This window comes from Trachemys scripta, chromosome 1 (genome assembly GCF_013100865.1).
Source record: "Trachemys scripta elegans isolate TJP31775 chromosome 1, CAS_Tse_1.0, whole genome shotgun sequence".
Classification (NCBI taxonomy): Eukaryota; Metazoa; Chordata; order Testudines; family Emydidae; genus Trachemys; species Trachemys scripta.
The window spans coordinates 37,342,245-37,370,057 of record NC_048298.1 but is presented as its reverse complement, the minus strand read 5'-3'; the positions used below and the strand labels follow the sequence as shown (position 1 = coordinate 37,370,057).

The window sequence follows — 27,813 nt, the reverse complement described above, 5'->3', positions numbered from 1 at the left end:
ATGGGCCTCTGGTATAAATCAAACACCAGAGGGTCAGAAACTAGCCCTTAATTATTTTGTGCACACTTTGTGTGTTAGCTGATAGTTTGTACCATTGTTTGGCATGGAGTTTTACTTTGCTGGGAGGAGATGCATTTATTTAAACAAAAGAATGATGTGTACATTTTTTTTTTTAAAAAGCTGAACTCTGACTTCTTCCCTCAGCACAGCACACATCTAAAATATTTTGCATCAACACTGGGATTGCGTGAGAGGCGGTAGTGATGGTATGATTCAGTTTGTTTATCCAGATCAGCAATCAGAAGTTTTCCCCTTGCAGTATTAAAAAAAAAAAAAAAAAAGAATACTCCAGATAAGTGAAAGGAAAGTGCTTCCTTCAGAAGCTATGAGCTCTTAAGAGCTGCCCTTGCACCAACACAGCCTTTTGGAACACAGGGGCCAGGCATCAAGCAAGAGGCATGGCTGAAGGTCAGGACCCGTGAAGAAAAACATGGTACAACCTCCTTGCTACTTGTGCCTCCCAGTTACCTCTTTTCCCCACTGCTAATAGTGGCAGAAAGGATAACTTCATTTCTTCGCTGCCATTGGCTCCCCCAGTAGAGGAAGCTCTCATCTGACTCCCTCCCAATAAGAATACAGCAGGCAAAAGAAAAACAATATACATGGCAATTTGACAAGTCACACATCTGCCTCAGCATAGAAATGCTGAGCAGAACATCTGTTCAATCTATTTCCCCTCCATCTCACATAGCTGGCACAAAGGGCTACACAGTGCCGTGGGAATCTACCACATAGTGGTATTTCCCCATTTTAGCAGCTGTACAGCGCTGTGAGGTAAACCTGTCTTCGTACAGCTGAGTAGGGAAAAGCGCTGCAGTCTGTCCACACTGACAGCTGACAGCGCAGTGGTGTGGCCACACTTGCAACATTTGCAGCTGTGTTGGGAGCGGTGCATTATGGGCAGCTATCCCAGCATTCATGTGGCTGCAACGTGCTTTTCAAAATGGGGATAAGGTGGATTGTGACAGGGAGTGTGAGGGGAGAGAGAGTGCTTTTTGGAGCGTCAGCACTCTATTTTGCAAGTTCCGAACTCCCAGCCCCCTGCTCATTCATTTACTCACTCAAAGCAAGCTGCAAACTGTTTGCTTTTCTCTGTGGTACGAGCTTTGAAACTGGCACTTCCGCATTCCTGCAGCCGGTCACAACAATGGAGAGGATTGGCCACTTGACAAGGTGATTAGTACAGCGCTGCAAGCATTTACACTCACACCCGTGAGTCGTAGCCACTCCGCTGCAGCTGTTATTCCTCTCGGAGATGTGGCAGCGGTGTAGCCAGGGAGATACAGCGCGGTAAGTGCCCTGCCAATGTGGACGAGGAGTGAGTTACAGTGCTGGGGGAGGCTTTACAGCGCTGTAACTTGCAAGTGTAGCCAAGACCCTAGTTGACACTCAGCTGCTCCCCTCTATAGCTCAGGCCTTGGCTACACTTGCGAGTTACAGCGCTGTAAAGCCTCCCCCAGCGCTGTAACTCACTCCCCGTCCACACTGGCAAGGCATTTGCAGCGCTGTATCTCCGTGGTTGCAGCGCTGCATGTACTCCACCTCCCTGAGAGTAATAGCAAGTATTGCACTGCCGCTGCAGCGCTGCGGCGCCAGTGTGGCCACCCAATGCGCTGTGAATGACCTCCAGAATTATTCGGCAGTATCCCACAATGCCTGTTCTAGCCACTCTGGTCATCAGTTCAAACTCTACTGCCCTGGCCTCAGGTAACCAACCATGCGACCCACCCTTTACATTCCCCAGGAATTTTAAAAATCCCCTTCCTGTTTGCTCAGCCCGGCGTGGCGTGGAGTGCTATCAGCAAATCTTTCCAGGTGACTATGCCTCCACGCGCCAAGCAAGCCCCAGCATGGAGCAATGGCGAGTTGCTGGACTTCATCAGTGTTTGGGGGGAGGAAGCTGTACAGTCCCAGCTGCGCTCCAGCCGTAAGAATTACGATACCTTTGGGAAGGTATCAAAGGACATGATGGAAAGGGGCCATGATCGGGATGCCCTGCAATGCAGGATTAAAGTGAAGGAGCTGCGGAGTGTCTACTGCAAAGCCCGCGATGCAAATGGCCGCTCGGGTGCGCCCCCCACGACCTGCCGATTCTACAAAGAGCTGGATGCGATACTTGGGGTTAACCCCACCTCCACTCCAAGCACCACCATGGACACTTCAGAGCCGGTATGAGGAGGAGGAGGAGGAGAAGGAGAAGGAAAACGGGAGTGATGGTGGTGGGCCGGATGGAGACACCCCGGAATCCCTGGAGCCATGCAGCCAGGAGCTCTTCTCAAGCCAGGAGGAAGGTAGCCAGTCCCAGTGGCTGGTACTTGGTGGAGGACAAACAGAAGAGCAGGTTCCCAGTAAGCGGGTTTTTTTTGGGAAGGATTTTTTTCGGTGCGGGCTCCTTGGGAGAGGAGGGTTAGGCATGCATGCCTAGATGCGGAATAGTGCATTGATGTGGTTTATCACATCGTGGTACTCGGCCTCAGTAATCTCCTCGCATGTCTCATCCAGAACTTGTGCAGGTTTATCGGGAGGGCCACCATGGTCCTTGTCCCAGCCAGACTAACGTGTCCGCGCCACTGTGCTGCGAGGGGTGGGGGGACCATTGCTGCACACAGGCAAGCTGCATATGTGCCAGGGCAGAAGCCGCATTGCAGTAGAAGACCCTCCCTTGCTTCCCAGGTCACCCTCAGCAGCGAGATATCGTCCAGGACGAACTCCTGTGGAAAATGTTGGGACAGTGTTCAGTGTAGGTGCCCCCTGAAGCTGTTGGCTCTCCCCAAGGCACAGAAACCCAGAGGACAGTGCAGCCCTGAAACAATCAGTCCCCCTTACTCACCATTTTGAGACTGGGATGTGTGTGCGCTGTTTCGGATGGGAAAATTATGCTATTATGTGGATCCTGTGTATTTTCTACTCCTTAAGTGCGGGGGGAGTCATTACTCTGTCTGGTATAAACAATGCTGCCTCTGTTAAATGTTGCATTTTGCCTATACAGCTGCATCAACCTTGAGACCTCAGCCGTCCCTCTTATCGCCTGCTCAGAGACTGCAAAGACTCAGGAAGAGACCGCGAAAAAGCAAAGAAGACATGCTGCAAGAAGTGATGCGGCAATCTATTAAAGAGAATGAGAAAGCACAGAACTGGAGGGAGAGAGAAAGCAGGATCCACCAGGAAAATGCAGTGCACCGGCGGCAAAGCACCGCACACCGGCAGCAAAGCACTGATAGGCTCATAAGCATCCTGGAGCGCCAAGCAGACGCTATCCAGGAGCTGGTAGCCATGCAGAAAGAGGAGCGGTACCACAAACACAAACGCCAACCCACCTACAGCCCTTGTCCCAAAACTCTTTCCGTTGTGCCCCACTGTCACCTCCAACCCACTTTCCCCAACTTCCGTGTTCTTCACGCCAGTCGCTGCCTCCAACACCAGTATCCTCACCACCCAGCCCTGAAGACCACGACCCTTACCATCTGCACTCAACTCCCATCACCATGCAGTATAGCTATCCTGAAGTGCAGCACTCACTGCACAGCACACCAGACAGGATATACGCGAATCTGTGATTGTTCTGTTCCCCACTCCACCCCCTTGTTTCTTTTCAATAAATAGATTTTTTGGCTTTGAAAACATTCTTTATTATTGCATAAAGTAAAAGACTCCTTAGCCCAGGAAATAAACAGGCACTGCAAGTCTGCTTGTCTGCTTCGTAAACACTGATTCCTAAAGATTGGAACTACTGCACTTCACTCCCGTGCAGGGCACCAGATATCACTGCTGGTTTTCAGCCTCAAATTGCTCCCTCAAGGCATCCCTAATCCTTGCAGCCCCGCGCTGGGCCCCTGTAATAGCTCTGCTCTCTGGCTGTGCAAATTCAGCCTCCAGGTGTTGAACCTCAGAGGTCCATACTTGAGTGAAGCTTTCACCCTTCCCTTCACAAATATTATGGAGGGCACAGCACGCGGATATAACCGCGGGGATGCTGTTTTCAGCCAAGTCCAGCTTCCCATACAGAGATAGTCAGCGGGCCTTTAAACGGCCAAAGGCACACTCCACAGTCACTCGGCACCAGCTCAGCCTGTAGTTGAACCGTTTCTTGCTGCTGTCAAGGCTCCCTGTGTAGGGTTTCATGAGCCATGGCATTAACGGGTAAGCGGGATCTCCAAGGATCACAATGGGCATTTCAACTTCCCCTACTGTGATCTTCCGCTCTGGGAAAAAAGTCTCGGGCCTGCATCTTCCTGAACAGCCAAGTGTTCCGAAAGATGCGTGCGTCATGCACCTTTCCGGGCCAGCCTGTGTTAATGTCAATGAAATGCTCACGGTGATCCACAAGTGCCTGGAAAACCATAGAGAAATACCCATTCCGATTAACATACTCGGATCCTAGGTGGGGTGGTGCCAGAATAGGAATGTGCGTCCCATCTATCGCCCCTCCACAGTTAGGGAACCCCATTTGTGCAAAGCCATCCACTATTTCCTGCACGTTACCCAGAGTCACGGTTCTTCTGAGTAGGATGCGATTAATGGCCTTGCAAACTTGCATCAACACGATTCCAACGGTCGACTTTCCCACTCCAAACTGGTTTGCAACCAACCGGTAGCTGTCTGGAGTTGCCAGCTTCCAGATTGCAATAGCCACCCGCTTCTCCACTGGCAGGGCAGCTCTCAATCTCGTGTCCTTGCGCCGCAGGGTGGGGGCAAGCTTCTCACACAGTCCCATGAAAGTGGCTTCTCTCATCCGAAAGTTCTGCAGCCACTGCTCGTCATCCCAGACTTCCATGACGATGTGATCCCACCACTCGGTGCTTGTTTCCCGAGCCCAAAAGCGGCGTTCCATGGTGCTGAGCATGTCCGTGAATGCCACAAGCAATTTCATGTTGTACGCGTTACGCGGCTCGATAGCATCGTTGGACTCCTCACTCTCACTGTCACTTTGGATCTTAAGGAATAGTTCGACAGCCAAACATGACGTGCTGGCGAAATAAGTCAGCATACGCCTCAGCAGTTCGGGCTCCATTTCCCACAGACAGATCGCGCTGCACAGAAACAGTTGATAGATGGCGCCAAAGGTGGACGGAAACAAAGGGATTTCTGGGATGCAAAGCGATGCATCCCAGGGCGTTGGGACAGACCCAGAATGCCCCACACCTACGCCCCCTTCCCACAACCCACGGCGCCAGAATGGGAAGAGGTGCTCTGTGGGATAGCTGCCCATAATGCACCGCTCCCAATAGCGCTGCAATTGCCGCAAATGTGGCCACGACAGTGCGCTGGGCAGCTGTCAGTGTGGACAGACTGCAGCGCTTTCCCTACACAGCTGCACAAAGTCAGGTTTAACTCACAGCGCTGTACATCTGCAAGTGTAGCCAAGGCCTCAGACTTAGTCAATATCAAAAGGCAGGTGAATGAGCTTAGCCCCATGCTGGATATGACCCTTCATTAGTGCAACTGTAAATATAAGTTATTAGATAGGAGTTATTAGACTTGCAGTAAAGAAACAGTCCTGCAACACCAAAGTCTAAAATTAAAGTTTATTTTAATTTCAGAGGGAAACAGCAAATAACTACAAGTTTGTCTTAGAATTACACAAAAGACACAATTTTCCTCTTTTTTAATGTGTAGTTCCCACTACTGTCTGGCACTTTGAGATAAACTTGTTATATTTCTCATAACTGGCACTTTAAAAAGGGTTTTACATTTCACATGCATAGCTTCAAATAAGCAACTCCGTGTGCAACTCTGGGTGATTTTTAATTCAATAATTTAAATTTGATTCATATTATGTCAGCATCTATTAAAAAAGACCGTTCATCATAAATACTATCTTGGCCAAATGTATGTATACAGCAGTGATAAACAAACAATAGATTATAAAAGCAGATGGCTTCTATTCCTACACAAAAGAGTAGATTAAAAACATACTAGAAGGGATGTGGATGGGAGGAGAGAGAGCATGGCATTCCTTTGATTTAGCTACCTCCCCTCAGCACTTTTGTATACCAAATTGCCCAATCATTGTGTATTATTTCTATTGGGTTAGCTAACTGATTATCTTTTCCGGAAGTGTAGTCATTTTTGTTTTACTTTAAGACTTTTTTTTGGCCCTGGTATATTTTTTTTAGCCGCAAAATGAGGATCCAATTCTGGAAGGTAACAAGGACCCCGCTCCACTCAACATTTTACCAGACTGGGCCCCAACTGAGACAGTACTTTCAGAACTCATTTAACTATTTCAGTGGCATGTCAGAGGGAAGTTCCATGGCCAGCACTTTTATTTTAACATTTATTTAAAAACAGCGTCTGCTTCTCATCTAAATGGCCTATTCAGCACTCATTCAGTCAAAGCTCACATTGCCATCAGCAGGAGTTTTGCCTAAAAAAGGATAATAGGACTTAATGCTTATGTCCAGAGGGCTGCATAAGCTCCCTTTCTCCACAAGAATGTATACAAAGAGTATAGGCAGTTGAGTGGCAAATCGCATAGAATATTCTATTATCAGTAAATTGACTATTATATATATCTAACTGTTACAAATGGATTTATTTTCAATATGAACATTATCCTGACTTAAAATTAAAGCTTTGCACATATATTTTTGCACGGGTTATTTTGATTAACCTGGTCCAATTTTCAAGATTAAATAAATTCTTGTTTTATTTTGCCACAAATTCATTCACCTTTAGCCTCTTATGAGGCTCAGTCCTTCAAACCACTGAGTGTTCTGGTTCCGATCCAAAGCAGAGCACATAACCACATGATCTACTTCGTATGAAACTACTGATGTGCTCAAATTTAAGCATGGATTTAAGTGCTTTGCTGGATTTGGGCCAAGCTGTTCAGCACCATAGTCATGGTTTAGAAAAATACATTAGGTGGTGTGCATATTTTGCATCTACTTTAGTTAACCAGTATTTGTTTTTTAAAAATGATGACTAATACCAAAAATAAATGGCTTCAAGAGAAACAGTGGTTAAAATATTTTATTTGGATAACATAGAACATACTGCTGTTTACTTGAAACTGTTGTAGACTAAAAGGCACACGCTTGTTAAAAATACTTCAAATTTACATAAGATGTACAAATGCATAAAGCAAATGCACATTTTACCAAAAAGTACAATATGGCTTCACAGGGTTGAGTGAGGGCTGGGACAATTCAACATATGTTTAAATTTCACTGGATGTTGTTAACACTTAAAGGATTGACTCTAGAACACAGAAGGAAATTAATGGAGGGTAAAACATTGAGCATGTTACACAGATAGTATAGCACATCAAGTATACAACATATACCACTTATATGTGGATTCATAAGACTGTTAGGTCTGCAAATTCATCAGGCATTTGATTGCCCCAGGATAAATACTTGGGGGTTTTGATGATCTGCCAGTTTGAGAACAAATTCTTCATCAACAAACAGCTTGTTTTAAGAATCTGTTTATATATTTTAAGAGTCAAAGAGGGGGAAACAATACACTTTTAAAAACAATACATTTTGGTAATAATCAAATTGTCATAAAAATCAAAGAGTAACTGACATTGTAACCATTTTCCAGGGGTGCGGGTAATTGTGCGCATGTGGAAAAAAATTACACACTAAACATGTGAAAATGCTCCAAGACAATCATTTAGTGCTAGCCCCACCCAAATTTAAGGCTCATTTGTCTGCGATTTTCCTTCGTTTTTTTTCTTTTGTGTAAAATTACCTGAGCACAGATATGTTCACAGATATTTTAAAGCAAAACATTAATACATTGAACTAAACCTCCTAGAGAAATCTCAGGAGGGGAAAGAACTCCCAATCTTTTGGTAGGTCACTAACGCCAGGAGAAGAATGGGCTTAAGCTTTGTCTTTAAAAATGTACATAAAAATGTACATAAAAATGTAATAAAATTAGTCAAACATGACTGCTAAACAGTTTATTAAATTATTACAAAAAATCAAGACTCAGAATTCAGGTGGTCACTCTAGTCAGTTATTTGCTAATTCTGCCTTCAAGCTCAATGCAGATCACTGCTTGTTTCAAACATTAATAAATAGAAAACTGAAGACGAGGGACCCAATTCCGCTGTGTCCTGCATTGTCACTTACATCTGTGAAAAGTGAGTATGAAATACAGCCATTCTGAGTAGGCAGTATTTTACACTCCCTTGCACAGGTGTACGCCCCAATTCAGAAAAGCACTTAAATAAGTAAAGTGTTTTAATCAGGATAGATTTAAACACATCCTTTAAATTAAGCATCTCCATAAGTGGTTTCCTGGATTGGGATCTAAATAAGTACACAAGGTGCAAGGCACTGGAGTACCAGGCCAATAGACATACCAGCTCGCCAGTGATGTCAGTGGCATAAATGCAAACAGGATTAGGCCATTCATTTCTTTAGGGTTAAAGAGAAAAAGCTTTTAAAAAGACACTGCATGAAGGATACGCACACAAAAATCTTGGGCAAATAATAGATTGTGTGAAGACATTTCCCCCACCCAAGACTTTGAAAACATATCCTACTAATAACCAAGCACAGTTTGTTAACCTTATTGAACTGTATGAAAACCAAAATCAACCTCTCCTTGCTGCCATCCCTTAGATTCAGCTCCTCCTCCCCACGTAAAGGTATCAGAACAGACAGGGCCTGCTCCTGCTTTTTTGCCTCCCCAGACAGCGGGGGGAGGGGAAAAAAAAAAAAAAAAAAAATGATAAAGCTGCAATTGACAGCACTTTGGCAGCAGCTCTACCGTGCCGCTTCATTCTTCGGTGGCAAGTCCTTCCCTCCGAGAGGGAGTGAGGGACCCGCCGCCGAATTGCCACCAAAGACCTGGACGTGCCGCCCCTTTCCATTGGCCGCCCCAAGCACCTGCTTCCTTTGCCGGCCCTAAGAACGGATATGGACTTCACTTCAACCAATTTGCAATTGCATACGAGCTCCAGTAGCACATGGACCTCTTTCACACAAAATAAAGAGATTAAAACATTATCGATATGACAATTATGATTGCTATACCATTGGGGAGGGAACAGTTTGTTTCCAAGGGCACTTATAATTAAGGGCAATCCTGTCTAATGGATACAGAAAGAACTATAAAACATAATGAACATAGGATTAGAAGTAGATGTACACTTACAGTAGTGGAAGTCATACCCATAATTCTATAAACAGCAAAGAAAAAAAACTCCAAACCCCATAGCTAGTTAAAAACATTAATTGATTTTTGCTTTTCTTTCTATTAAATAGATAAAATACTCATCCACTGAAAAATTATACTGATAAAACATTGCATGTATGGGGGGAGAAAAGTAAAGTCAAGTACTACATATCAACCCCAGACATATTGTCCAAATAAAGAAAGCTTTGCGACATGAAAAGTAAATTAGACAGTAGTTCTAGCCTCAAAAGTTTACAATACTGAACTTAAAGCCAACAGGATTTGGCTAACTAATATGGTTAAATAATTGAATCCAAAAGGAACAGAGTGCCCTGTAAACACTGGAAGTTAACCAACACCTGCTGATAAAGGTACGTACCTTTCCAACAGAGGAGAAAACGATTACTGATGTCTCTAAGGTGAGATGTAATTCTAAAGGCAACGTTTCAGTTCTTTAATAAGGCTCAAAGAAACTTGGCGGTGTACGTCTGACAGCCTGTACCATTCTGATATTTTTTTTTGAAAGCTCTGAAGTTTAAAAAAACCCTAAATGTATACAAAATTTTCTGTAAGAAGATGTCCTTCTAAATCATTTTATAGGTGCTTAGCACCAGGACTGATCCTTTGGTATTATTATACCGAACCACTACTCAGAGGTGTCCTTGCGCTGTTGAGCGGAAACATAATTAAGTTACCTTATGTTGCTCTGTTCCTCTGAAAAAAGTCAAGAATATACACTCTTTATGCTGTCTGTACTACATCATCATAAATATATATTATATATACACATAATATATAATATGATATATAATATATATGTGTAACATATTTCATTTACCTCAAACTGGAATCATGTACTTTCATACCACACACTTATCAGGAAGCAGACTTATTCATTAGGTCACAGCTGGTGTAGCTTTTAATAGCAACCCATTTACTTCACAGCAATTCAGCACTGCTCAGCATCAAATGGAACCTATGACAAGAATCCTCAGTCCCTCTTTTTCATCCCAATTAGCATGTGTTGTCTTTAGAACTCTTTTCTGCAATTATCTCCAGACAGTATTTCAACTGGGCCTTCAATGTCGAGGTCTAATTTCCGTCAGCCTCTGAAGACAGTTCTGTGTTGTTGGCATCGAGAGAATAAATTGAACTGTCCTTTGTCCTACCCGGTAGCAGCCGTATCCCATCAGTCCGAAAACTGTTGCCTTTATGACAAATCTGAGAACCTTACTCGAAGTTGACGGTGGAGGCACACTGAAGTAAAGGTGATAAAGACAAAGTTATCATCCACATAGCTGGAAGAAAAAGATCCTTCCCTATCTTCATTAAACGCTGATCATTTCTGCCACAATGTTTGTCATTACAACACACTTCCTTACTAGTACCAGGAGCCCTTGCATGGAATAGGTATATTAAGACAGAGCAAATGATTCTTTCAAGGTCATAGATTACATCCAACATCTTATTCCAAATCTAAGGGTAATGGCCCAGATCCCAAAGTATTTAGGCTCCTAACTTCCACTGAAATCAGTAGAAGTCTAAATACTTTTGAGGATCTGGACCAATGACCTTTCCAGTCATGTAGGGCACAACTTTTAATTCCCTAGGAACTTGACCTCTTTTACCATCAGAAACCCTAACAAACACAAAGAATGTTGTCAGGAGTATTGTGGAGAAATTTAAATCTATACAGAATTGTTTTTAATGTGACTATTCATCTAACTACCAAGAACCAAAATCAAAGGTGATGTGTGAGGTGGCATAAGTTAAACATCAGTATGAGGATTTAAAGAGGGTCAGGACTTGCCAGTACTAGAAAAGTTTCATTGGTATAAATAAGTGTATTTACATTTAGTTCTGTTGGTGCAACCCTGTAATACAGACAAATTGGTTTAAATTGAAACTATATTACCATGATTTAAACTGGGTTAAATCTGTACATATATTAGAGATTTGCACAGGGTCATTAGGTTGATTTTAAATTAATTTAGTTACAAAGATAAGTTTCCTAATATAAACAAGATCTTGTATTTTGAGGGGTTGGAAAAAGGTACAACTTAGAAAGAGAGAGCATGGCGGGGGGAGGGAATAGAGATACAACTACTTTAGCTTCCATCTTTTTACATCCTCTTAGTTGCTTTTCCCTCTTTTTCAGCCTCTCAACTAATTTAAATCACCTTTGAATATAAACCCAAAGGTGGTTGCACTTAACAGTAAGTTCAATATGGGATGATCCAAAAATCTGTAAATGGAAATACATGTTTGGATTCTGAATCCTAAGAAAGGTTATTTCCAGAGCACTTTGCCCCTCATGAAGCATAATAAAGGTATCTGCAGTACAGCAAGAGAACTTTAAATCGAGCACGAATACTCAGAGAATACATGGCCATAACCCCACAGACTGTGCATCTCAAATATGCTGAGAAAGCTGAAAGTTCATCCTCCAGCCAAGAAGTCGGGGGTTTGAGAATGGTTGTACTCCGAGGGTTATTACTTGCTTTATACTTAGGCTTGGGAGGATTTGATTTTTATCGGTAAATGGTTGTAAACATCAATTTCATCATACACACACAAACTGACAAAACTATTTCCATTATTTGGTTATAATTAAACTTACAGATAGGCAAAGTAAGAAAAATGCTGCTTAAATCAGAACTCAATTTGAAGATATTTACTTCGTATATCTTGACATGTGACGTTGACAATTTGTGTTTCAACAGTTATAAAGCTTTCACTTTTTGAATCGATACCCATTGTAATTAAATAATTTTTGTCTGATCCATACCACAATTTCCCGCAACTGTTAAAGTGTAAACTGATAAAAATTGAAAAAATGCTTAAAAATTATCAATATCATAAAAATTATAAAAAAATTAAAAAACCAAATTCTGCCACACCTATATATACTATTAAAAAAACGGGAGAATTTAAGCAAACTTAGTGCCTTATGAAAGATGCTAGACTGACAACTCCTCCACAGTCACAGCCTTGAGTAGTGTTAGTTCAGTCAAAATGTCTTATGCCTAACTTAGAGGGATCCCTTGTGTAGGCATGAAGATAGGTAGGTCAGTTTCCATGCCATTCAGCCTTCAACCTCACTAATGAAAATGCAAACAAAGGTACCAATAATGCCAGTTACTGTAACTCTTATCTGGATCTCTGTCCACTAGCAACTGGACTGAGACTACTAATCAGCCATCAAAAGATATCGTCTAGTTTTTAGGGCACAAGCCTAAGATTTGGAAGGCCTGAGTTCAATTCCCAGACTTCCTATGTGATCTTGGGCAAGCCTTTGCATGCCTCAGTTCCCCTTCTGTAAAATGGGGATAAAAGGATTTCTCTCCCTCATAGGGGTATTGGGAGGATAAATACATTACAGAGATTGAGGCACTCAGGTACTACAATAACGGGGCATGATAGATTCAAGGGGGGGGTGGGGGGAGGGAATCAAATGGTAAATTCTGGAACCTGTTGATCTGGGCTGAATTCCAAAGGTACTATGAGTATGTCTACACTGCAAATCCGGAGGTGTGACTGCAGCACATGTAGACACACCCATGCTAGCTTTGAAAAATTAAAGCTAGCTTGAGCGACAATAGCAGTGAAGCCATGGCAGCATGGACAGCAGCTGTCCAAGATCCTGAGCAGGTGGGGCTAGCCTTTGTAGTCTCCTGTTCTGCCACAGTTTCACTGCTATTCTTAGTAAATGGATTATGAGAAACTGATTTTGCACTTCAAGAGGCAGTGGTGCCTGAATACAACCAAAGCCCAGAGGTCAACAATGTCTCACTCTTTGGTTAAGTTATATTTGAAGCTTCTTGTTTCACATACTGCAGGTTTCACCTCTGAATCACGTACCCTACATTCATTTTAAAAGCACTAAACACAGGTAAATACATTTTCTTCTATGGCAAGACCGTTTTCTGATCAGATGCATCACCCCAGAAATCCAGCTATGTTCATTTTTTTTTCCATTTACAGCTTCTCTCATCTTTGTTGTAAGAACAATCTGCAAGTATTATACACTGTTTCACTGCTGTAGCATTGTGACCCACAGCGCCCCGCAATACCAACTGGCAGAGGGCACACCATACCATTACTCACATCAGGCCTGGCACACACATTGCCCCACCTCACTGTTGTCATAACTTGTATCTAAAAAGTGTCATGTAAGGTATCCTACCCAAATATGAATGACATATTAGAATCATCATAGAATATCAGGGTTGGAAGGGACCTCAGGAGGTCATCTAGTCCAACCTCCCGACAGATTTTTACCCTACTTCCCTAAATGGCCCCCTCAAGTATTGAACTCACAACCATGGGTTTGGTAGGCCAATGCTCAAACCACTGAGCTATCCCTCCACCCCGCTGCATGTACATGCAGAGTATAAAGAATTATAGACGTGTGCTGCAAATATGTTTGTAAAAGGTGTTTGTCAAGCATGCATAAGCCCAGCCTGTTCTAGAGTACATCTATACTTACCTCCGGGTCCGGCGGTAAGCAATCGATCTTCTGGGATCGATTCATCGCATCTTGTCTAGACGCGATAAATCGAACCCGGAAGTGCTCGCCGTCGACGCCGGTACTCCTGCTCCGCGAGAGGAGTACGCAGAGTCGACAGGGGAGCCTGCCTGCCGCGTGTGGACCCGCGGTAAGTTTGAACTAAGATATTTCGACTTCAGCTACGTTATTCACGTAGCTGAAGTTGCGTATCTTAGTTCGAAGTGGGGGGTTAGTGTGGACCAGCCCCTAGACAAAGAAATGTTGTTTTGCCTGCTTGACTGTGTCTCCAATGTAAATTGAGCCTGATAAGCCCAGAAACAAGGGAAGTACATTTACACATACAGTAAACGGAGCTATCAAACTAGCAAGCAGGGGGGATGATCACTTAGCATTCACAAAAGGGATGGAAGCTATACCCCTAGGAAGCCTTCCTGGCTCTTGAAACAGAGACAATGGACTTTAGGAATTATAAGTATAAACAAAAAAAACATTTTGACCACTAAAGGACACAAGAGGCCAGAGCTCTAGAAATCTGAGAAAGGTGGATCCTTCAACCAAGGGGGTTGACGTCTCTGGGAACGGACTATAGATGAGAGACCTGCTTAGACAAGGATTGTAACTTGCCGACATTAAGTTTTAGTCACTAGAAAGCATGTTTTGTTAGTAACCTTTCATATCTCTTTCACTCTTACCTGAAGAGACAAGGTAGATAGTATCTTTTATTAGACCAACTTCTGTTGGTGAGGAACACAAGCTTTTGAGCCGTACAGAGCTTTTCTTCAGGTCTGTTCAATAAAAGATATTGCCTCACCCACCTCGTCTCTAATACCCTGGGACCGACATGGCTACAACAACACAGCGTATTCTTACTTGAAATCACTTAAACCTATGTTCTTTGTTAATAAACTTATTCATGTGTTATTACAAAACTTTCTCAGTGCTGCTGTGAAGTGTGGATCTTCAGCTAACTTAACAAGCTAATGTGGGCGCCATCTCTTTGGAGGCAGTGAACTTAATAACAGCATCCAGTGAGAGGGACTGGACACTCCAGAGAGACGTCTCTCGGGAACTGGGGTTCACTGATTGTTACCTACAAGGCAAGGTTTGGACTGACAGAGTCCTGAAGAGTTTGCTGGCAAGGCAGACAAGCTGGTGAAGTGGGGAGTGGACACACAGCTTAACAGCAGCAAAGCTCACTCTTGTTGAGGCAGACTGGTAACAGTGTAGCTCACAGTTCTAGGTGACCTGAGCAAGATGTCATAAGCATTAAAAACAAAGGCTACTGCAGATTGTAAAGCTGAGGAGCTACGAAATCAACATACAAAAAGGAGAGACAGTTACCTCATGATTTCCTGGATGTTTAAGTCAGTGTTCCAGTTCTTTTCTATTCCAGGAACATGACCCATCCCAACCACTCCAACTACAACAGACGGGATACATTTTCTGGGTTCAGCTAAGAGAGAAGAGGGGAAAAAAATACATCAGTCTCTTCTCCAGTGAGAAAAACATTGCCAAACTGTAAGCAATCTTTACTTTTTATTTATTTATTTATTTTAATCTCATATATCAAGGCAACAATTTCAAACAATTACCCCCAGTAAACATGAACCACATTTTTTCAAAAAGTTAAAAAACACATGAACATTTTTGAATGACAAAATTCTCTTTTGAACTCCCCCCTCCAAAAAAAAATAAAATAAAATAAAATAAAAACCTACTTATTTTGACTACCTCTAGTGGTACTCTAAGTCCTAGAAGCTCCAGCTGGGGCAGAATGCAGCTCATCACCAGTATGGCTTGCCATGAGCACATAAAATTGGGTGAAGTCTTTGCATTGCCTTCTTATTTGCTTCGAAGGGCAGAATTCAAGGTTTTTAGCAATGATCCATAAAGCCCTGAATGATCTCACACCTTGTCCCATGAGAAACCTCCTCTCCTGTTATACCCAGCTGTGGGAGTCAAGGTTGACCAATAAGCACTTGGTGTTGGAAGCTCACATACAGTGGTAAGTCCCTCTCCATTGACCATCTTTGGAATTTGGGTAACCTAGGTCTAGTGGTCATCAGGGTACAATGCAAAACGCATTTGGGCCCTGAGCCTGCAAAGGGAGCTCTGCAAAACTGGACCCCTCTGTCTACACAGAGTGCGACTGATTTCAGTGGGGATCCTAAGTAGTACAGAGTTTGGCCCACCTGGTTCTCTTTGCATGACTGGGCAATTATCCTATTTTTAAAGCATCTGACAGTTGTCTTTACTTTTGTTTTGGGAGTGGCATTTCCAAGTTGTGTTTCAAGCACTTAGTATCCCTCGCTCAAAAATAAATAAAAGGAGCCTCAAATCACCTTCTAATATGCACTCACTATTTAGCCCACCAAAGTTACAGGAGCAAATTTTGAGGTCCTATTTGATTAGATGACCCTCAAAACATTGCATAAGGTTTTAGCCCTCCAACTTGAGTAAATGCTGCAGCAACACTTCAGAAACATAATTAGTGCCATTCTGGTTCTCTCTGCCAGGTATGGTGGATGAGCATAATGGGGATAAATCAACGTATAAATAATAAATACACAAACAAGATTTTCCTTTTTGCCTGATTCACTAAGCAATTCACACGCTAGTGTTTTCTGACACCATAAATTGCTTGTGACATGCACGTGACATGCACGCGTGTGCACACACACGTGGTTTGTGCGCTAGACTTCTTCAGCTAACAATTCAATAAATGAAAAGCCTCAGATACAATCTCCTTGAAAATCCAGCTGCTTTCTTCTATCCCCTAGGTCTTTGTCTCGTCTCTCCTCTGAATTTTCTCTCTTTGTTCCCAATAGCTTTTATCTGTCTTCCCTACTGTTTTCCCTTTCCACTCTTTGCTTCATTGTCTCTCCTTTCTCTACTCCATGCTCCCCCCCATTTTTATTTCTCTTCTCCCCCTTCACCAGCAGGGCCAGATTAGAGAGTTTTGGGGCCCTGTGCATTATGGAACTAAACAAGAGCATGAGATATATATAGTCTGCAAATAAAAGAAAAATCTACATTTATTTATTATTATATCAGAGGAGACTTTAAAAAAATCAAATATGAAATATATTAATAGAGATAGAATATTTAAATATACATGGCAATTTAATTAAAACAAATCTAATACCCACTCTCTCCTTTTTGTCTAGGAAACGTTACCTAAGTAGGCTAATCACTTGGCTACATTTATGCAACATGATTTAGAAATGAGCTGGACCATGCTCAGCTGGCTCTGCAGCTCTAGGGAAAGCGATCCTGATGAACACAAAACTTGCTGGAGACCGTACAAATCACACAAGAGCAAGTAGTTTGGTACACTGGGTTTCGGAGGCTCTTGAGCCAGAGAAACTCTGCTGCCTTTTGAAAAACAGGCAGAACTAAGAGGAACTTTACCAGCTCCTAAGGGGAAGGGGCATTGAGTCTTAGCTGGCTTTGGACGCAAGTTGGGTCCAAATCAATACAAATAAGGGACAGACACTGATTGTGGGATTGGGCTTCAGCAGCTGAGGGAGCAGGAAAGCTGGTTCTTTACCCCTGGGAAGAAACATGGGTGCCATAATGGCCAGCCACCAGGACCCCAAAGCAGACATCTGATGGGTCATGACACCAGTGCCAGCAAGGAGGCCCAACAAGTCACGGACGAGTTGAATCCTGAAAAGGGACTTGAGAAACCAGACCCCACCCAGAAGTTCCCCATCTCTTCCGTGGCCCTGATCACCATGGCCATCCCAGAGACAGCTAAGAAGCAGCCCAGCCGCTAGGGTGCCAAACCTGTCTGCATCGACCTAGGGTACCAAACCTGAGTGGCACTGTGATGGTGTGCCACTCACTGACATTTGCCCCCCTCTTCCAGTCATGGTGAGGGGGGTCAGAGGGCAGCTGGGCCAAACCTGGTCAGAACCCAAATAGGGCTGTGACCTCTAAGAGACCCAAAAAAATGGCCACTGCCTTCCCTGCTGATTCATCTCCCAGGTGCCACCCCCACCCCCAGGTACCTCCACTCACAAGCCTGACCCACTTTCCCCTCCCACGCACCGCCATGTACACATCCTGACCCCCTGTTCTCTCTCTCTCCCAGGTGTCCCCCCATCACCACAAGCCTGACCTCTCTTCTTCCCCTCCCAGGAACCCCACCCCCACCAGCCTGACCCTCCCTTGCCCACCCTCAGCCTGACTCCTTGGGCCTATAAGCCACTACACCCACCCCCTGGCTGGAGCCCCAGCCCAGGGAGCCCCCCACTATACCCTCCCAAACTCCAGGAGTCCCTGCTTCCCCCACCACAGTCCCTGCTCCTTACCCCTCCCCAATGGTAAGTCTTGGGCCCATCCTGCTTTCCAGCACCAAGAGAAGCAGGAGCCACCATGTCAGCATGTTGAGGGCCCAGTATGCAGAGCAGGACCTGGGTGGAGCCCCTTTCTACTCATGTCCCTTGTAGCATCTCCTTTTCAGTGATGGAATCTAATCTCCCATCCCCTTTACCTCCATTATTTCTCATCACCAGGCTCAATCATGCATGAGGCCATTGCTGTGCTGTTCTTGCATAGAGCGTTTCTAGCAGCAGAACAAAACTGATGTGATCTTGAGCAGTTTCACTCTGGTCCTCTTGGGTCACATGGGAAGTGCCATGCAGAGAAACTGCACAAACTATCCTCCACTACTGCTGAGGTATTTGGGAGGAAAGTTTTATCCCCCTTTCTGCTCAGAGAACTCCAGACCCCACAGTAGAAGGAGACCATTCACATGTTGCTTTGACACCTACTGCTTCCCTCATGACCCAAATGGGACTGACAGCAAAACAGTTTCACTCCGCTGCTTCTCCAGCTAGTAGCATGGAGGAAACACCACGTGAGTGAGCAGCAGGGACCCAAGTGCAATATTTGTGAAATTTTAAAAACAGGAGACAGTCTCGGTGGACCTACACTAAAGTTACATCTAATATCTTCTTAAGATATTGGATATAAGATAACCCATAACTTATTATGCTTATGCATCCCAAGGGATTATGGATCACAAAAGTGACAGCCAAGTGCCTTTAGAGACTAGAGTATTCAGTCTGCCCACCCCTCCTGAAGTATATTATTGCTTTTATAAAAAGACTTGAGTCCCATCCTGTGCTGTAATATTGATGCCTGCATTTCTCAAACTTTAGCAGCCTAATTAGGATTTTCCTGTTTTGACAGAGGCATGATGGGAAGGAGGAATCCATTATTCAAAGCACTCTCATAAAGCTAAGAATTTCATTCTACTGGTAGAAGAGGCTGTCATACTAATCTAACAATATTCTCCCTTTTTTTTAAGCATTATAATTTATGAAGACATCTCATTTATTACACATGGTACGTGTCTACAAAGCAAGACGGCAAAATTTTTCAGATTTCCCGGGAGGAAGGAAAATCCTGGAGTACTACATTAAGAACATATTGCTTGCTAAACACAAGTTATATATCCGCTTTAAAGCAATTACTTTCTGAAGCACGAGGTAGTTCTATTCGCTTAGCTGCTTGCTTCAACATGTAGGTCAAGTAAATATCTCGCTCCGATACAATTGTTCGATGGAGATCAGGAAATTCTCCAATCATTTCAGCCATCATCTGCTCCAGTAAATCCTTCTGTTTACACTTCTCCACGTCATCTTTACTGAAAGAAAGAGAAACAATCCCAATGTCTGTATTATGCTCTCAAAGTCCAATATAGACATGCTGACTTGTAAAATTATACGAGTCCTGTACCTCCTAAGAAAGCAAAACTATCTCCCTATGGACTCATATTCTAAGCAGTGTGTCTGAACTCAGTGAAAGGGAAAGAAAGTGGTCAATCATGTAAGAGCTATTCAATAGAAGTCATTCATTACACCTTACTCATGGGAAGCTAAACAAATACAGTAACTCCTTACTTAATGGTGTAGTTATGTTCCTGAAAAATGTGACTTTAAGTGAAACGATGTTAAGCGAATCCAATTTCCCCATAAGAATTAATGTAAATGAGGGGGTTAGGTTCCAAGGACATTTTTTTCACCAGACAAAAGACCTATATAGATATAGATATAGAGGAGGAACTTTGTCACTATCTTGGTAGGTCCTGCGCTTATTGGCGGATTTTCTTGCCTCAGAGATACACCATGTGGGTTGCGGAACAGCCCAGAGACCTTCCCCTCTGGAAGAACCCACAGTCCAGGTCAATTGGGAGGTTTGGGGGGAACCCGTGCCCGCCCTCTACTCCGGGTTCCAGCCCAGGGCCCTGTGGACTGCAGCTGTCTATAGTGCCTCCTGTAACAGCTGCACGACAGCTACAACTCCCTGGGCTACTTCCCCATGGCCTCCTCCAAACACCTTCCTTATTCTCACCACAGGACCTTCCTCCTGGTGTCTGATAACGCTTGTGCTCCTCAGTCCTCCAGCAGCACACCCTCTCACTCCCAGCTCCTCACACTCACACCACAAACTGAAGTGCGCTCCTTTTTAAAACCCAGGTGCCCTGATTAGCCTGCCTTAATTGATTCTAGCAGCTTCTTCTTAATTGGCTCCAGGTGTCCTAATTAGCCTGCCTGCCTTAACTGGTTCTAGCAGGTTCCTGATTACTCTAGTGCAGCCCCTGCTCTGGTCACTCAGGGAACAGAAAACTACTCATCCAGTGACCAGTATATTTGCCCTCTACCAGATTCCTGTACCCCACTGGTCTGGGTCTGTCACAATATATATATATAAACATATATATTATATCACACACACACACACACACACACACACACACACTATAAGTTTTAAACAAACAATTTAATACTGGTACACAGTGATGATGATTGTGAAGCTTGGTTGAGGTGGAGGAGTCAGAGGGTGGGATATTTCTCAGGGAATGCCTTACTGCTAAATGATGAACTAGCAATTGGCTGAGCTCTCAAGGGTTAACTCTCACAATCTACAAGGCAGCAGGAATGGAGGGAGGGGAGACAGCATCACAGACAGAGACACAGACTGTCTGTGAGAGAGAGAGAGAGATGCGCATTTCCCCTTTAAGTACAGCTGACCCTACTCTTAAGTACACTGCCTTATTAATTAGATCAGCTTGCTGAGACCGCAGCTGCTGCCAGCAAGCTCCCTCCATCCTGAGCCCTGTCGAGTGTCCCCCCTGCTCTATGGAAGATGGGGTAAGCGGGGTGCAGGGAGCAGGGGGGAGGGCGACACCCTGACAACCCCCGTCTTCCTCCCCTCCCCCCCGCACAGCAAGCAGGAGTCTCGGGGAGCAGCTCCAAGGCAGAGGGCAGGAGCAGCAGATGGCAGTGGGGGAGGGACAGCTGAACTGCCAGCAATTGATAGCCTGCTGGGCGGCTGCAGCACAGTGAACTTAGGGGAGTGGGGAGCTGATGGGGGGCTGACGATCCACCCTGGTTCCAAGCCCCCACCAGCTAGCTGCAATGGGCTGCTCTTCCTGCAAGCAGTGGACAAAGCAGGCGGCTGCCAAACAATGTTAGAAGGGAGCATTGCACAACTTTAAACGAGCATGTTCCCTAATTGATCAGCAATGTAACAACAAAGCAACATTAACTGGGACGACTTTAAGTGAGGAGTTACTGTATACAAATTGGCATCACACCTGAGACAACGTGCCAAAGCTTTGAGGGAAGGAGCTACCATCACGGCCCAGTTAAGGAGCATTATTGACACTGCTCCTCCTGGGGCCTGTCAAGCAGCCCTGAAGCAGCAAGATTGGTCACTACAACACAGAGCATTTGAGAGTGTGCACAGGGAGAGGAACAGAAGGGCAACTCCAAATGGATCCCCTCAAAGCAATGAATCGGAGGAAACAGGTAGAATTCCGTATGTCCCCATTATACATCTGCTGGGAGCACAAGTAAATTGCCAGGGCATCTAGGAATGCACTCCTGAGCCATGCAAATTAATGCTGCTTTTGCAGAGTTATTTGGCCCCAATTCAGGTGGAGCCAAATTTGACCCTACCCATTTTTTTGGAGGGGGAAAAATCCACAGACAGAATAATGGGAATGGGAACCACTGCATTATTGTAACACTTCCTGGAAAGCTAACAAAAACCCTTTATAAAGGGGGATATTAATGAACAGAACAGTCAGACATTTAAAGGTTACGGACCATATTCTCTCCTGTGCCAAGACGTCCTTGCATAGAGAGCTGGTAATCATATCTCAGTTCTCAAGCTGAAATATGACAGCAGGCTATGGTCCCTAAGGAACCATAAAACAGCTGCGAATTGGCACAGTGCAGCTCCACTTTGTCCCTGTCACAATCCCTCCTTCTACCAAAGGGTGCAGGGGAGGCTGAACGTGAATAAGAAGTTACGGATCATTCTTCCTTTTGGCTGATTTCGGGCCCAATCATCTCCGACAGATTGCTGAGGACTTTCAGCTCCGACTGAAGTGAAACTGAGGATGTTCAGCAACATGCAGGAGCGGGTACTTACAATCTACCTTTCAAGCGGGTACTTACAATCTACCTTTCAAATAAAGCTAAAAACACTTATTCATACCTGATTGGGTCAGATAAGAAGCAGAGGCCCCAAGCAAGCTTGACTTTTTGCCAGAAAGAAAGTGCAGCGATGGCTCTCTTAAACGTAACAGGGATGGGTCTGTCCCCAAGATGAAATTTACAGAAAGGTACTTTACCAGCCTGCAAGAGAAGGTACACATTAATTGTTAATAGATTGTTAGGACACCATTACTAGTTACACTAACCTAAGTGTTCTAAAGAACACTAAGGAAACAAGGGCAAATATTGTCACACTTAAATATCAGGTAAATGGAGGTTACTTACAGGTGAGTGGAAGTTCTTTGAGATGTGTGGTCCCTATCTTATCTCCTCTGGCTCCTATACACCAGCGCCAAAGCCTGACTGCCTCTAGGCAAAGGGGAAGAGATCCTGCTCTGCCCTGTTTGTTTATGTAAAGGACCACGGTGATGTCTGACATCACTTGGATATGGAGCGAATGCATAAGCAGGAGAAAAGGTCTGCAAGCCAGGTGGACTGCTATCACTTAATACATTGATGTGCAGTCTGGCCTCCTGTGGAGTCCAGGTACCTTGTGCAGTGAAGTTGTTTAGGTAAACATCCCACTCAGAAGGGAAGTGCCTGTTATGTTGGTGGCTCTGGGGGTAGGAGCATTGGAGGGAATGCCCACTCTCACTCTCTCTGGGTTCGACCACCCAGGTGAGGGAGGCGATGACTCTGGCTGGAACGGTCACTCTGGAGTTAATGTGACCTTTGTCTGCTGAGTAGGCCAACCAGAGCCAGGCCTGTAGACACTGTAGATGAAGGATGGCAAATGGTATCACGAAAGCGAAGCCACGTGGCCTAAAAGTGAAAGGCACATTCTAACCACATTTCTTGGTCTGTAAGTAATCCATGCTATCAGGCTGCTCATTAACTGAAGTCTTTCTGTTGGAAGGAAAGCTCTCACAGAAACAGAGTCCAGCATGGCTCCGATGAAGGGCTGCTAGAAGATGGAGCAGATACACCATCACCAACTTGACCTCTTGGCAGGAGCGACCTGCCAAGAGCCAATCACTCAGATATGGGAAAATTGTAACTGACGTCTCATTTAGGCTGCCACCATAGAAAAAAACCTTTGTAAACACTCTGGGTGCTGTTGCTATCCCAAAAAGGAGAACTCTGAACTGGAAATGTTCTTGGACCGCCATAAAACACCGGAACCTTCTGTGGGAGGGATGAATCTTCACCTGAAAGTCCGCGTCCTTCATGTCAAGAGGTGCGAACCACATCCCCTCTTGCAGGGAGGGAAATACTGACACTAATGTAACCATCCTGAATTTTGACTTTTGAATAAAGGTATTCAGTTGCTGAAAGTCCAGATGCGTATCCACCTCCCATCTTTTTGGGGGCTAGGAAATACAGGGAATAGAACCCTCTCCCTTGACACTGAGATGAGACACACTCTATTGGCTTTCATTACAGGAGGGAGTCTACCTCTTGATGAAGAGCAACCTTGAGAGAGAGTGGTCCCTGAAAGAGGGCTGGGAAAGGGGTTTGTGACAGGGGAAGGAAAGGAACTCAATGGAGTATCCTTGATGGATAATCCTTGACGGGTAACAACTGTCTGTCGTGATCAAGTCGAAATTGTGGGTGAACTGTGTGAGACAGCCCCAAAAAATAATGGGGGAAAGGGTGGGTGGCATCAGGGTAGTAGGCAGCTCATAACAGATAGAAGTCGTGGTGATATAGGGGCTAAGAAGTAAGACCTCTGATCCCTCTGATGTTTCCGTGGAGGTTTGGCTGGACACTAGTGGTAGAATGCCTTGGCCTATAGGCTTATCTCTGGTGTTTCCTCCTCAGGGCCACAGTGTAAATCCCCAGGGAGCGTAAAGTCGATCTCAAGTCCTTTAGTGAGCCCTTTAGAGACTCATGCTTTTGGACGCTGAAGAGATTCAGCTTATCAAAGCGAAGGTCCTGTATGGTATTCTGCATCTCCCTGGAGAAACTCTGAGACTGTAGTCAAGAATCCCTCTTCACGACTATACCAGCGGCCAGGCCTCTCGATTCTGCATCTGCTGAATCTACTGCAGTCTGGAGAGCCGCTAACTTGCCCTCCTCTATGAAGGTCTGAAATTGGGCTCTGTCCTTAGAGGGGAGCTTGTCCTTAAATTCCACCAGCCTGGAACTGTTGTTAAAATCATATTGTTGCAAGGCCTGATAGTTAACAATATGGAATTGCAGGCCCATAGAGGAAAAGACTTTTTTCCAACCTCTGAGTCCTTGTCAATGGTCCTTTGATGTTGTGCCCTAGCCCTCTCCGTAGCTGCCTGTAACGGAGTTGGGGGCAAGGTGGGAGAAAAAGTATTCAGCTCCCAGGGTGGGGATAAAATAGCACCTCATGTGGGGGTTGGAGTGTGCCAGATCAGCTTCATGATGGCCTCGTTAAGTGGAAGGGCCACCTTCCTTGGGCCTGCAGGTTGCAAAATATCCAAGAGCCAGTGTTGTGGGTCCTGGACCTGCTCCAGTGGTATCTGCAGGTCATTGGCAATCATCTGCAATAGCTCCTGGTACTGTCTATGCTCATCTGGCAGAGACAGAGAGGAATAAGAAGGAACTGGAGAGGCGTCAGCACATACTGCCTCTTATGCTCAGTCGAGAGCATAAGGAGATTTACTGCACACATACACACTGCTAGTTAAAATTTCCAGACTCAGGCGCCTGGCGCACATGTGCACCATTGGAAGACAAACAGGGACTAGCACTCAAAGAAGAATTTTATATTTTGTAGGTAAATAACATTTTCATTTTGAATGTAATATCCCATAACCAAATACTTCTTCCATGAAATGCAACAGTTATTACAATAAAAACCTAGGGCTCTATTCATACCAAACAGCACACTAACCCTCTCTATCTTTTGCACCTTACCAAAAGAGTCACAGCTTTTGGGCTAGGCAGAAGAAAGCTTTTTGCATATGACTGCAGTTGACACGATTGGGATCGAGACTTGGATTTAGATCTGGATAAGGTCAAAAGCAAAAATGATTTTAATGATTTTTAATTTTGCTTTTACAGGATCTGTACTATCCTGAATCCATCACACAACATAGAATGAGAGGCAGAAAGTCTAAGGCCGGTGGAAGTGGGATACTAGACACTACGTGGCTTGCCCTGGTGAAAAAAGATTTTGCTATGACAGATCTTTGAGTCAGAGGTACGTGAAGCCACAGATCTTCTAGAGCCCTGTCTAGAATACATGAATTCCATGTTAGGTGGAACCCTAGGCAAACCTCTTTTTCCGCCCCTCAAAAAGGTCCTTCCAAACATGATCTCAAAATACTTTGTTTTCTGTCAGTAAGGATTCAGATCACAATCATTTTAGAAGAGGTTTGAGAGTTGGTATGGGTACTACTTTCTCAACTGGTATGAACATATTTCTAGAAGCCTGGCTCCTGCTGACCAAGAAATAACGTCTTAAGCCAGATACCACAAAAAAGCCAGTCCACGGCTGGCAGCGTGACAAATGGCAAGCGAGGGAGAGGAACACTAAACCAAATAAAGCACAGATCCAAAGGTTCACTTCACAAATATTTAATGGAACCAGACTCTCTATATTGTACAGGAACTCATTTGGGACAAAAGTGTCTTTCATATGATCAATAAGATAGATCACAACAGGGGCCTGATCCTGCAGCGTGTCAGGATTGGGACCACTGTCACTCGGGCAGATCACTGAACTCATCCTATGGCCTTTTTGGATTAATACACTGGAGTTCATTAACATTGCAGAGGTCATTCCTAGCGCAAAATCCTGATGCTGTTGACTTCAAAGGGACAAGGATTTCACCCCCTAGTGTTTTATCATCAAATGACCTTTTGAGCCTTTAAATGTACTAGATGATTCAAGTAGCTATGACTAAATGGAGGCAACAAAGATAAGCATTAAAAAGGGCTAAGATTTTACTTTAAAGTGACATCACCATATGCTCAGAGATTTTGGGATAGATTTACAAGGTCAGGCTCTGTTTTCCACCTATACATTGCAAGCACAATTAAAGTATTTTGGAAATCAGGTACCTGATTGTACCTGCAGCTCAGGTACTCAGTCATCCAGATTATCTTAATTATATCTGCAAACAACTATGGGCACAATTGTATGCCTACAATCACTACTTACTAGTTTCCACAAAACTGCACATGCAAGAAGAGGTAAGGCTAGGCTGAAAAACGTGTCCCACTAACAACTATCCACCAAAGGACTGCAAGAATCCTAGTATTCATGAATTACATTCCATGCAGATATGCAGCACTGTATAAAACATATTTGGTCAGTTGTGTTTCATTTAAACACACACTGGATTATAGAAAAAAGAAAAACTGGAAAATATTTTTCAAATTATGACATTAAGTTTCCTTGAGATTATTGTGAATGCAGATATTAACATCAGCATCCCTGCTGACACCCTCTTCCCTCTTAAAGTATTTCAAAAATCATTTTTATATTACAGCCTGTACAAAACTAGATTTAAAATAGTACTGGGAGTATAATCCATTAGGCGTTCCAAAAATAACAGGCATAATTCCCCGCTACCTTGCGCTTTGTGTAGTCATCGACACCGACATATTGATTTGATACCATAGTATTTTCACTTTGCATAGGAGTAAACGACTACACATGGGGCAGGCAGTGAGGAATCAAACTAAATGTGTTTACAAAAAAACAGAAACAAGTCTACTGCCAGGATTCTACTTTTCTCCTTCAATTGATAATGGACTTGCAGAAAAAAAGGAGGTCTCAAGTTAGCAGCATTATTAAATTTATGTCTAAAACAGAGATAGATTTCTGGTGGGCTGACAAGGGTTCTGACACTGCAGAGTACCTGGTAGAACAGTATGGGTATTGTTAGCATATTACAACACAACCTTCTTGCTACTTTCCCTCTCTATTCCAAAAAAGGACTGGACACACACAGTTCCCATCAGATTAGCCTTCAGCTTTGTGCCTCGTAGCACAACCCAGACGTAGCATGATCAGTGTAACTGTATTACTTACTAATTATTGAACTAAAGCTCTGCAGTAAATGGTACTATTCAATCAATTTGACTGCATCAAAACAATTCAACATTTAAAGATCCATGTATTAAAACTGAAATGTCAAGAGACACTGAGTGGAGTAGGTCTGTGCTTAGTTTCCCAATACATCCAATTCACTCCTTTCAAAGTCTGACCTTCTACCTAGGACTCAGACTGTATTTTCCCATGAATTATAGCATAGAGCTAAAATGCAGTTTTCCTGGCATTGTGAAGCTGCAGGAGCACCATGAAATCTTTCTAGCATGTTCATGTTACTATCACACAAGTTTCTGTCCTGGCACTGACTGCTTAAAGTGAACTGCAAACCAAACAAAGATTGTGTATGTGCCCTTTCCCTTATTACTACTATTTAGATAGCTGCAAAGATTTTTTTTTTTCAGTTTGTCTTTTTATATTGGAGATGAGACATCTTGAATCCCCCCCCAGTTTTGGCTGGAGGATCCTCTGAACTGGGGATTCCCAAACTTTCCCCTGTCACAACCCTATTTGACTCTCCTAATGTTTGTGGGCCCCCGTAAGCTCTATTTATAACA

At 44.0% G+C, this 27,813-nt stretch overlaps 1 protein-coding gene across 2 annotated transcripts in view; it reads right to left on the bottom strand.

Annotated features, from left to right (window-relative positions):
• Positions 1-8,797: 8,797 nt before the first annotated feature.
• TRABD (TraB domain containing) overlaps positions 8,798-27,813 on the bottom strand; it is a 53,451-nt gene continuing 34,435 nt past the window's right edge. Inside the window, exons 7-10 of one of the 2 annotated variants that reach the window (XM_034767610.1) lie at positions 22,226-22,365; positions 19,192-19,364; positions 15,050-15,161; positions 8,798-10,455 (exon numbers count right to left, since the gene is read on the bottom strand). In XM_034767610.1, coding sequence (XP_034623501.1) covers positions 10,278-10,455; positions 15,050-15,161; positions 19,192-19,364; positions 22,226-22,365 — 603 coding nt within the window. In that variant the 3' untranslated portion in view covers positions 8,798-10,277. The remainder of the gene's footprint in view (positions 10,456-15,049; positions 15,162-19,191; positions 19,365-22,225; positions 22,366-27,813) is intronic. The other variant, XM_034767618.1, reaches the window with a different exon arrangement.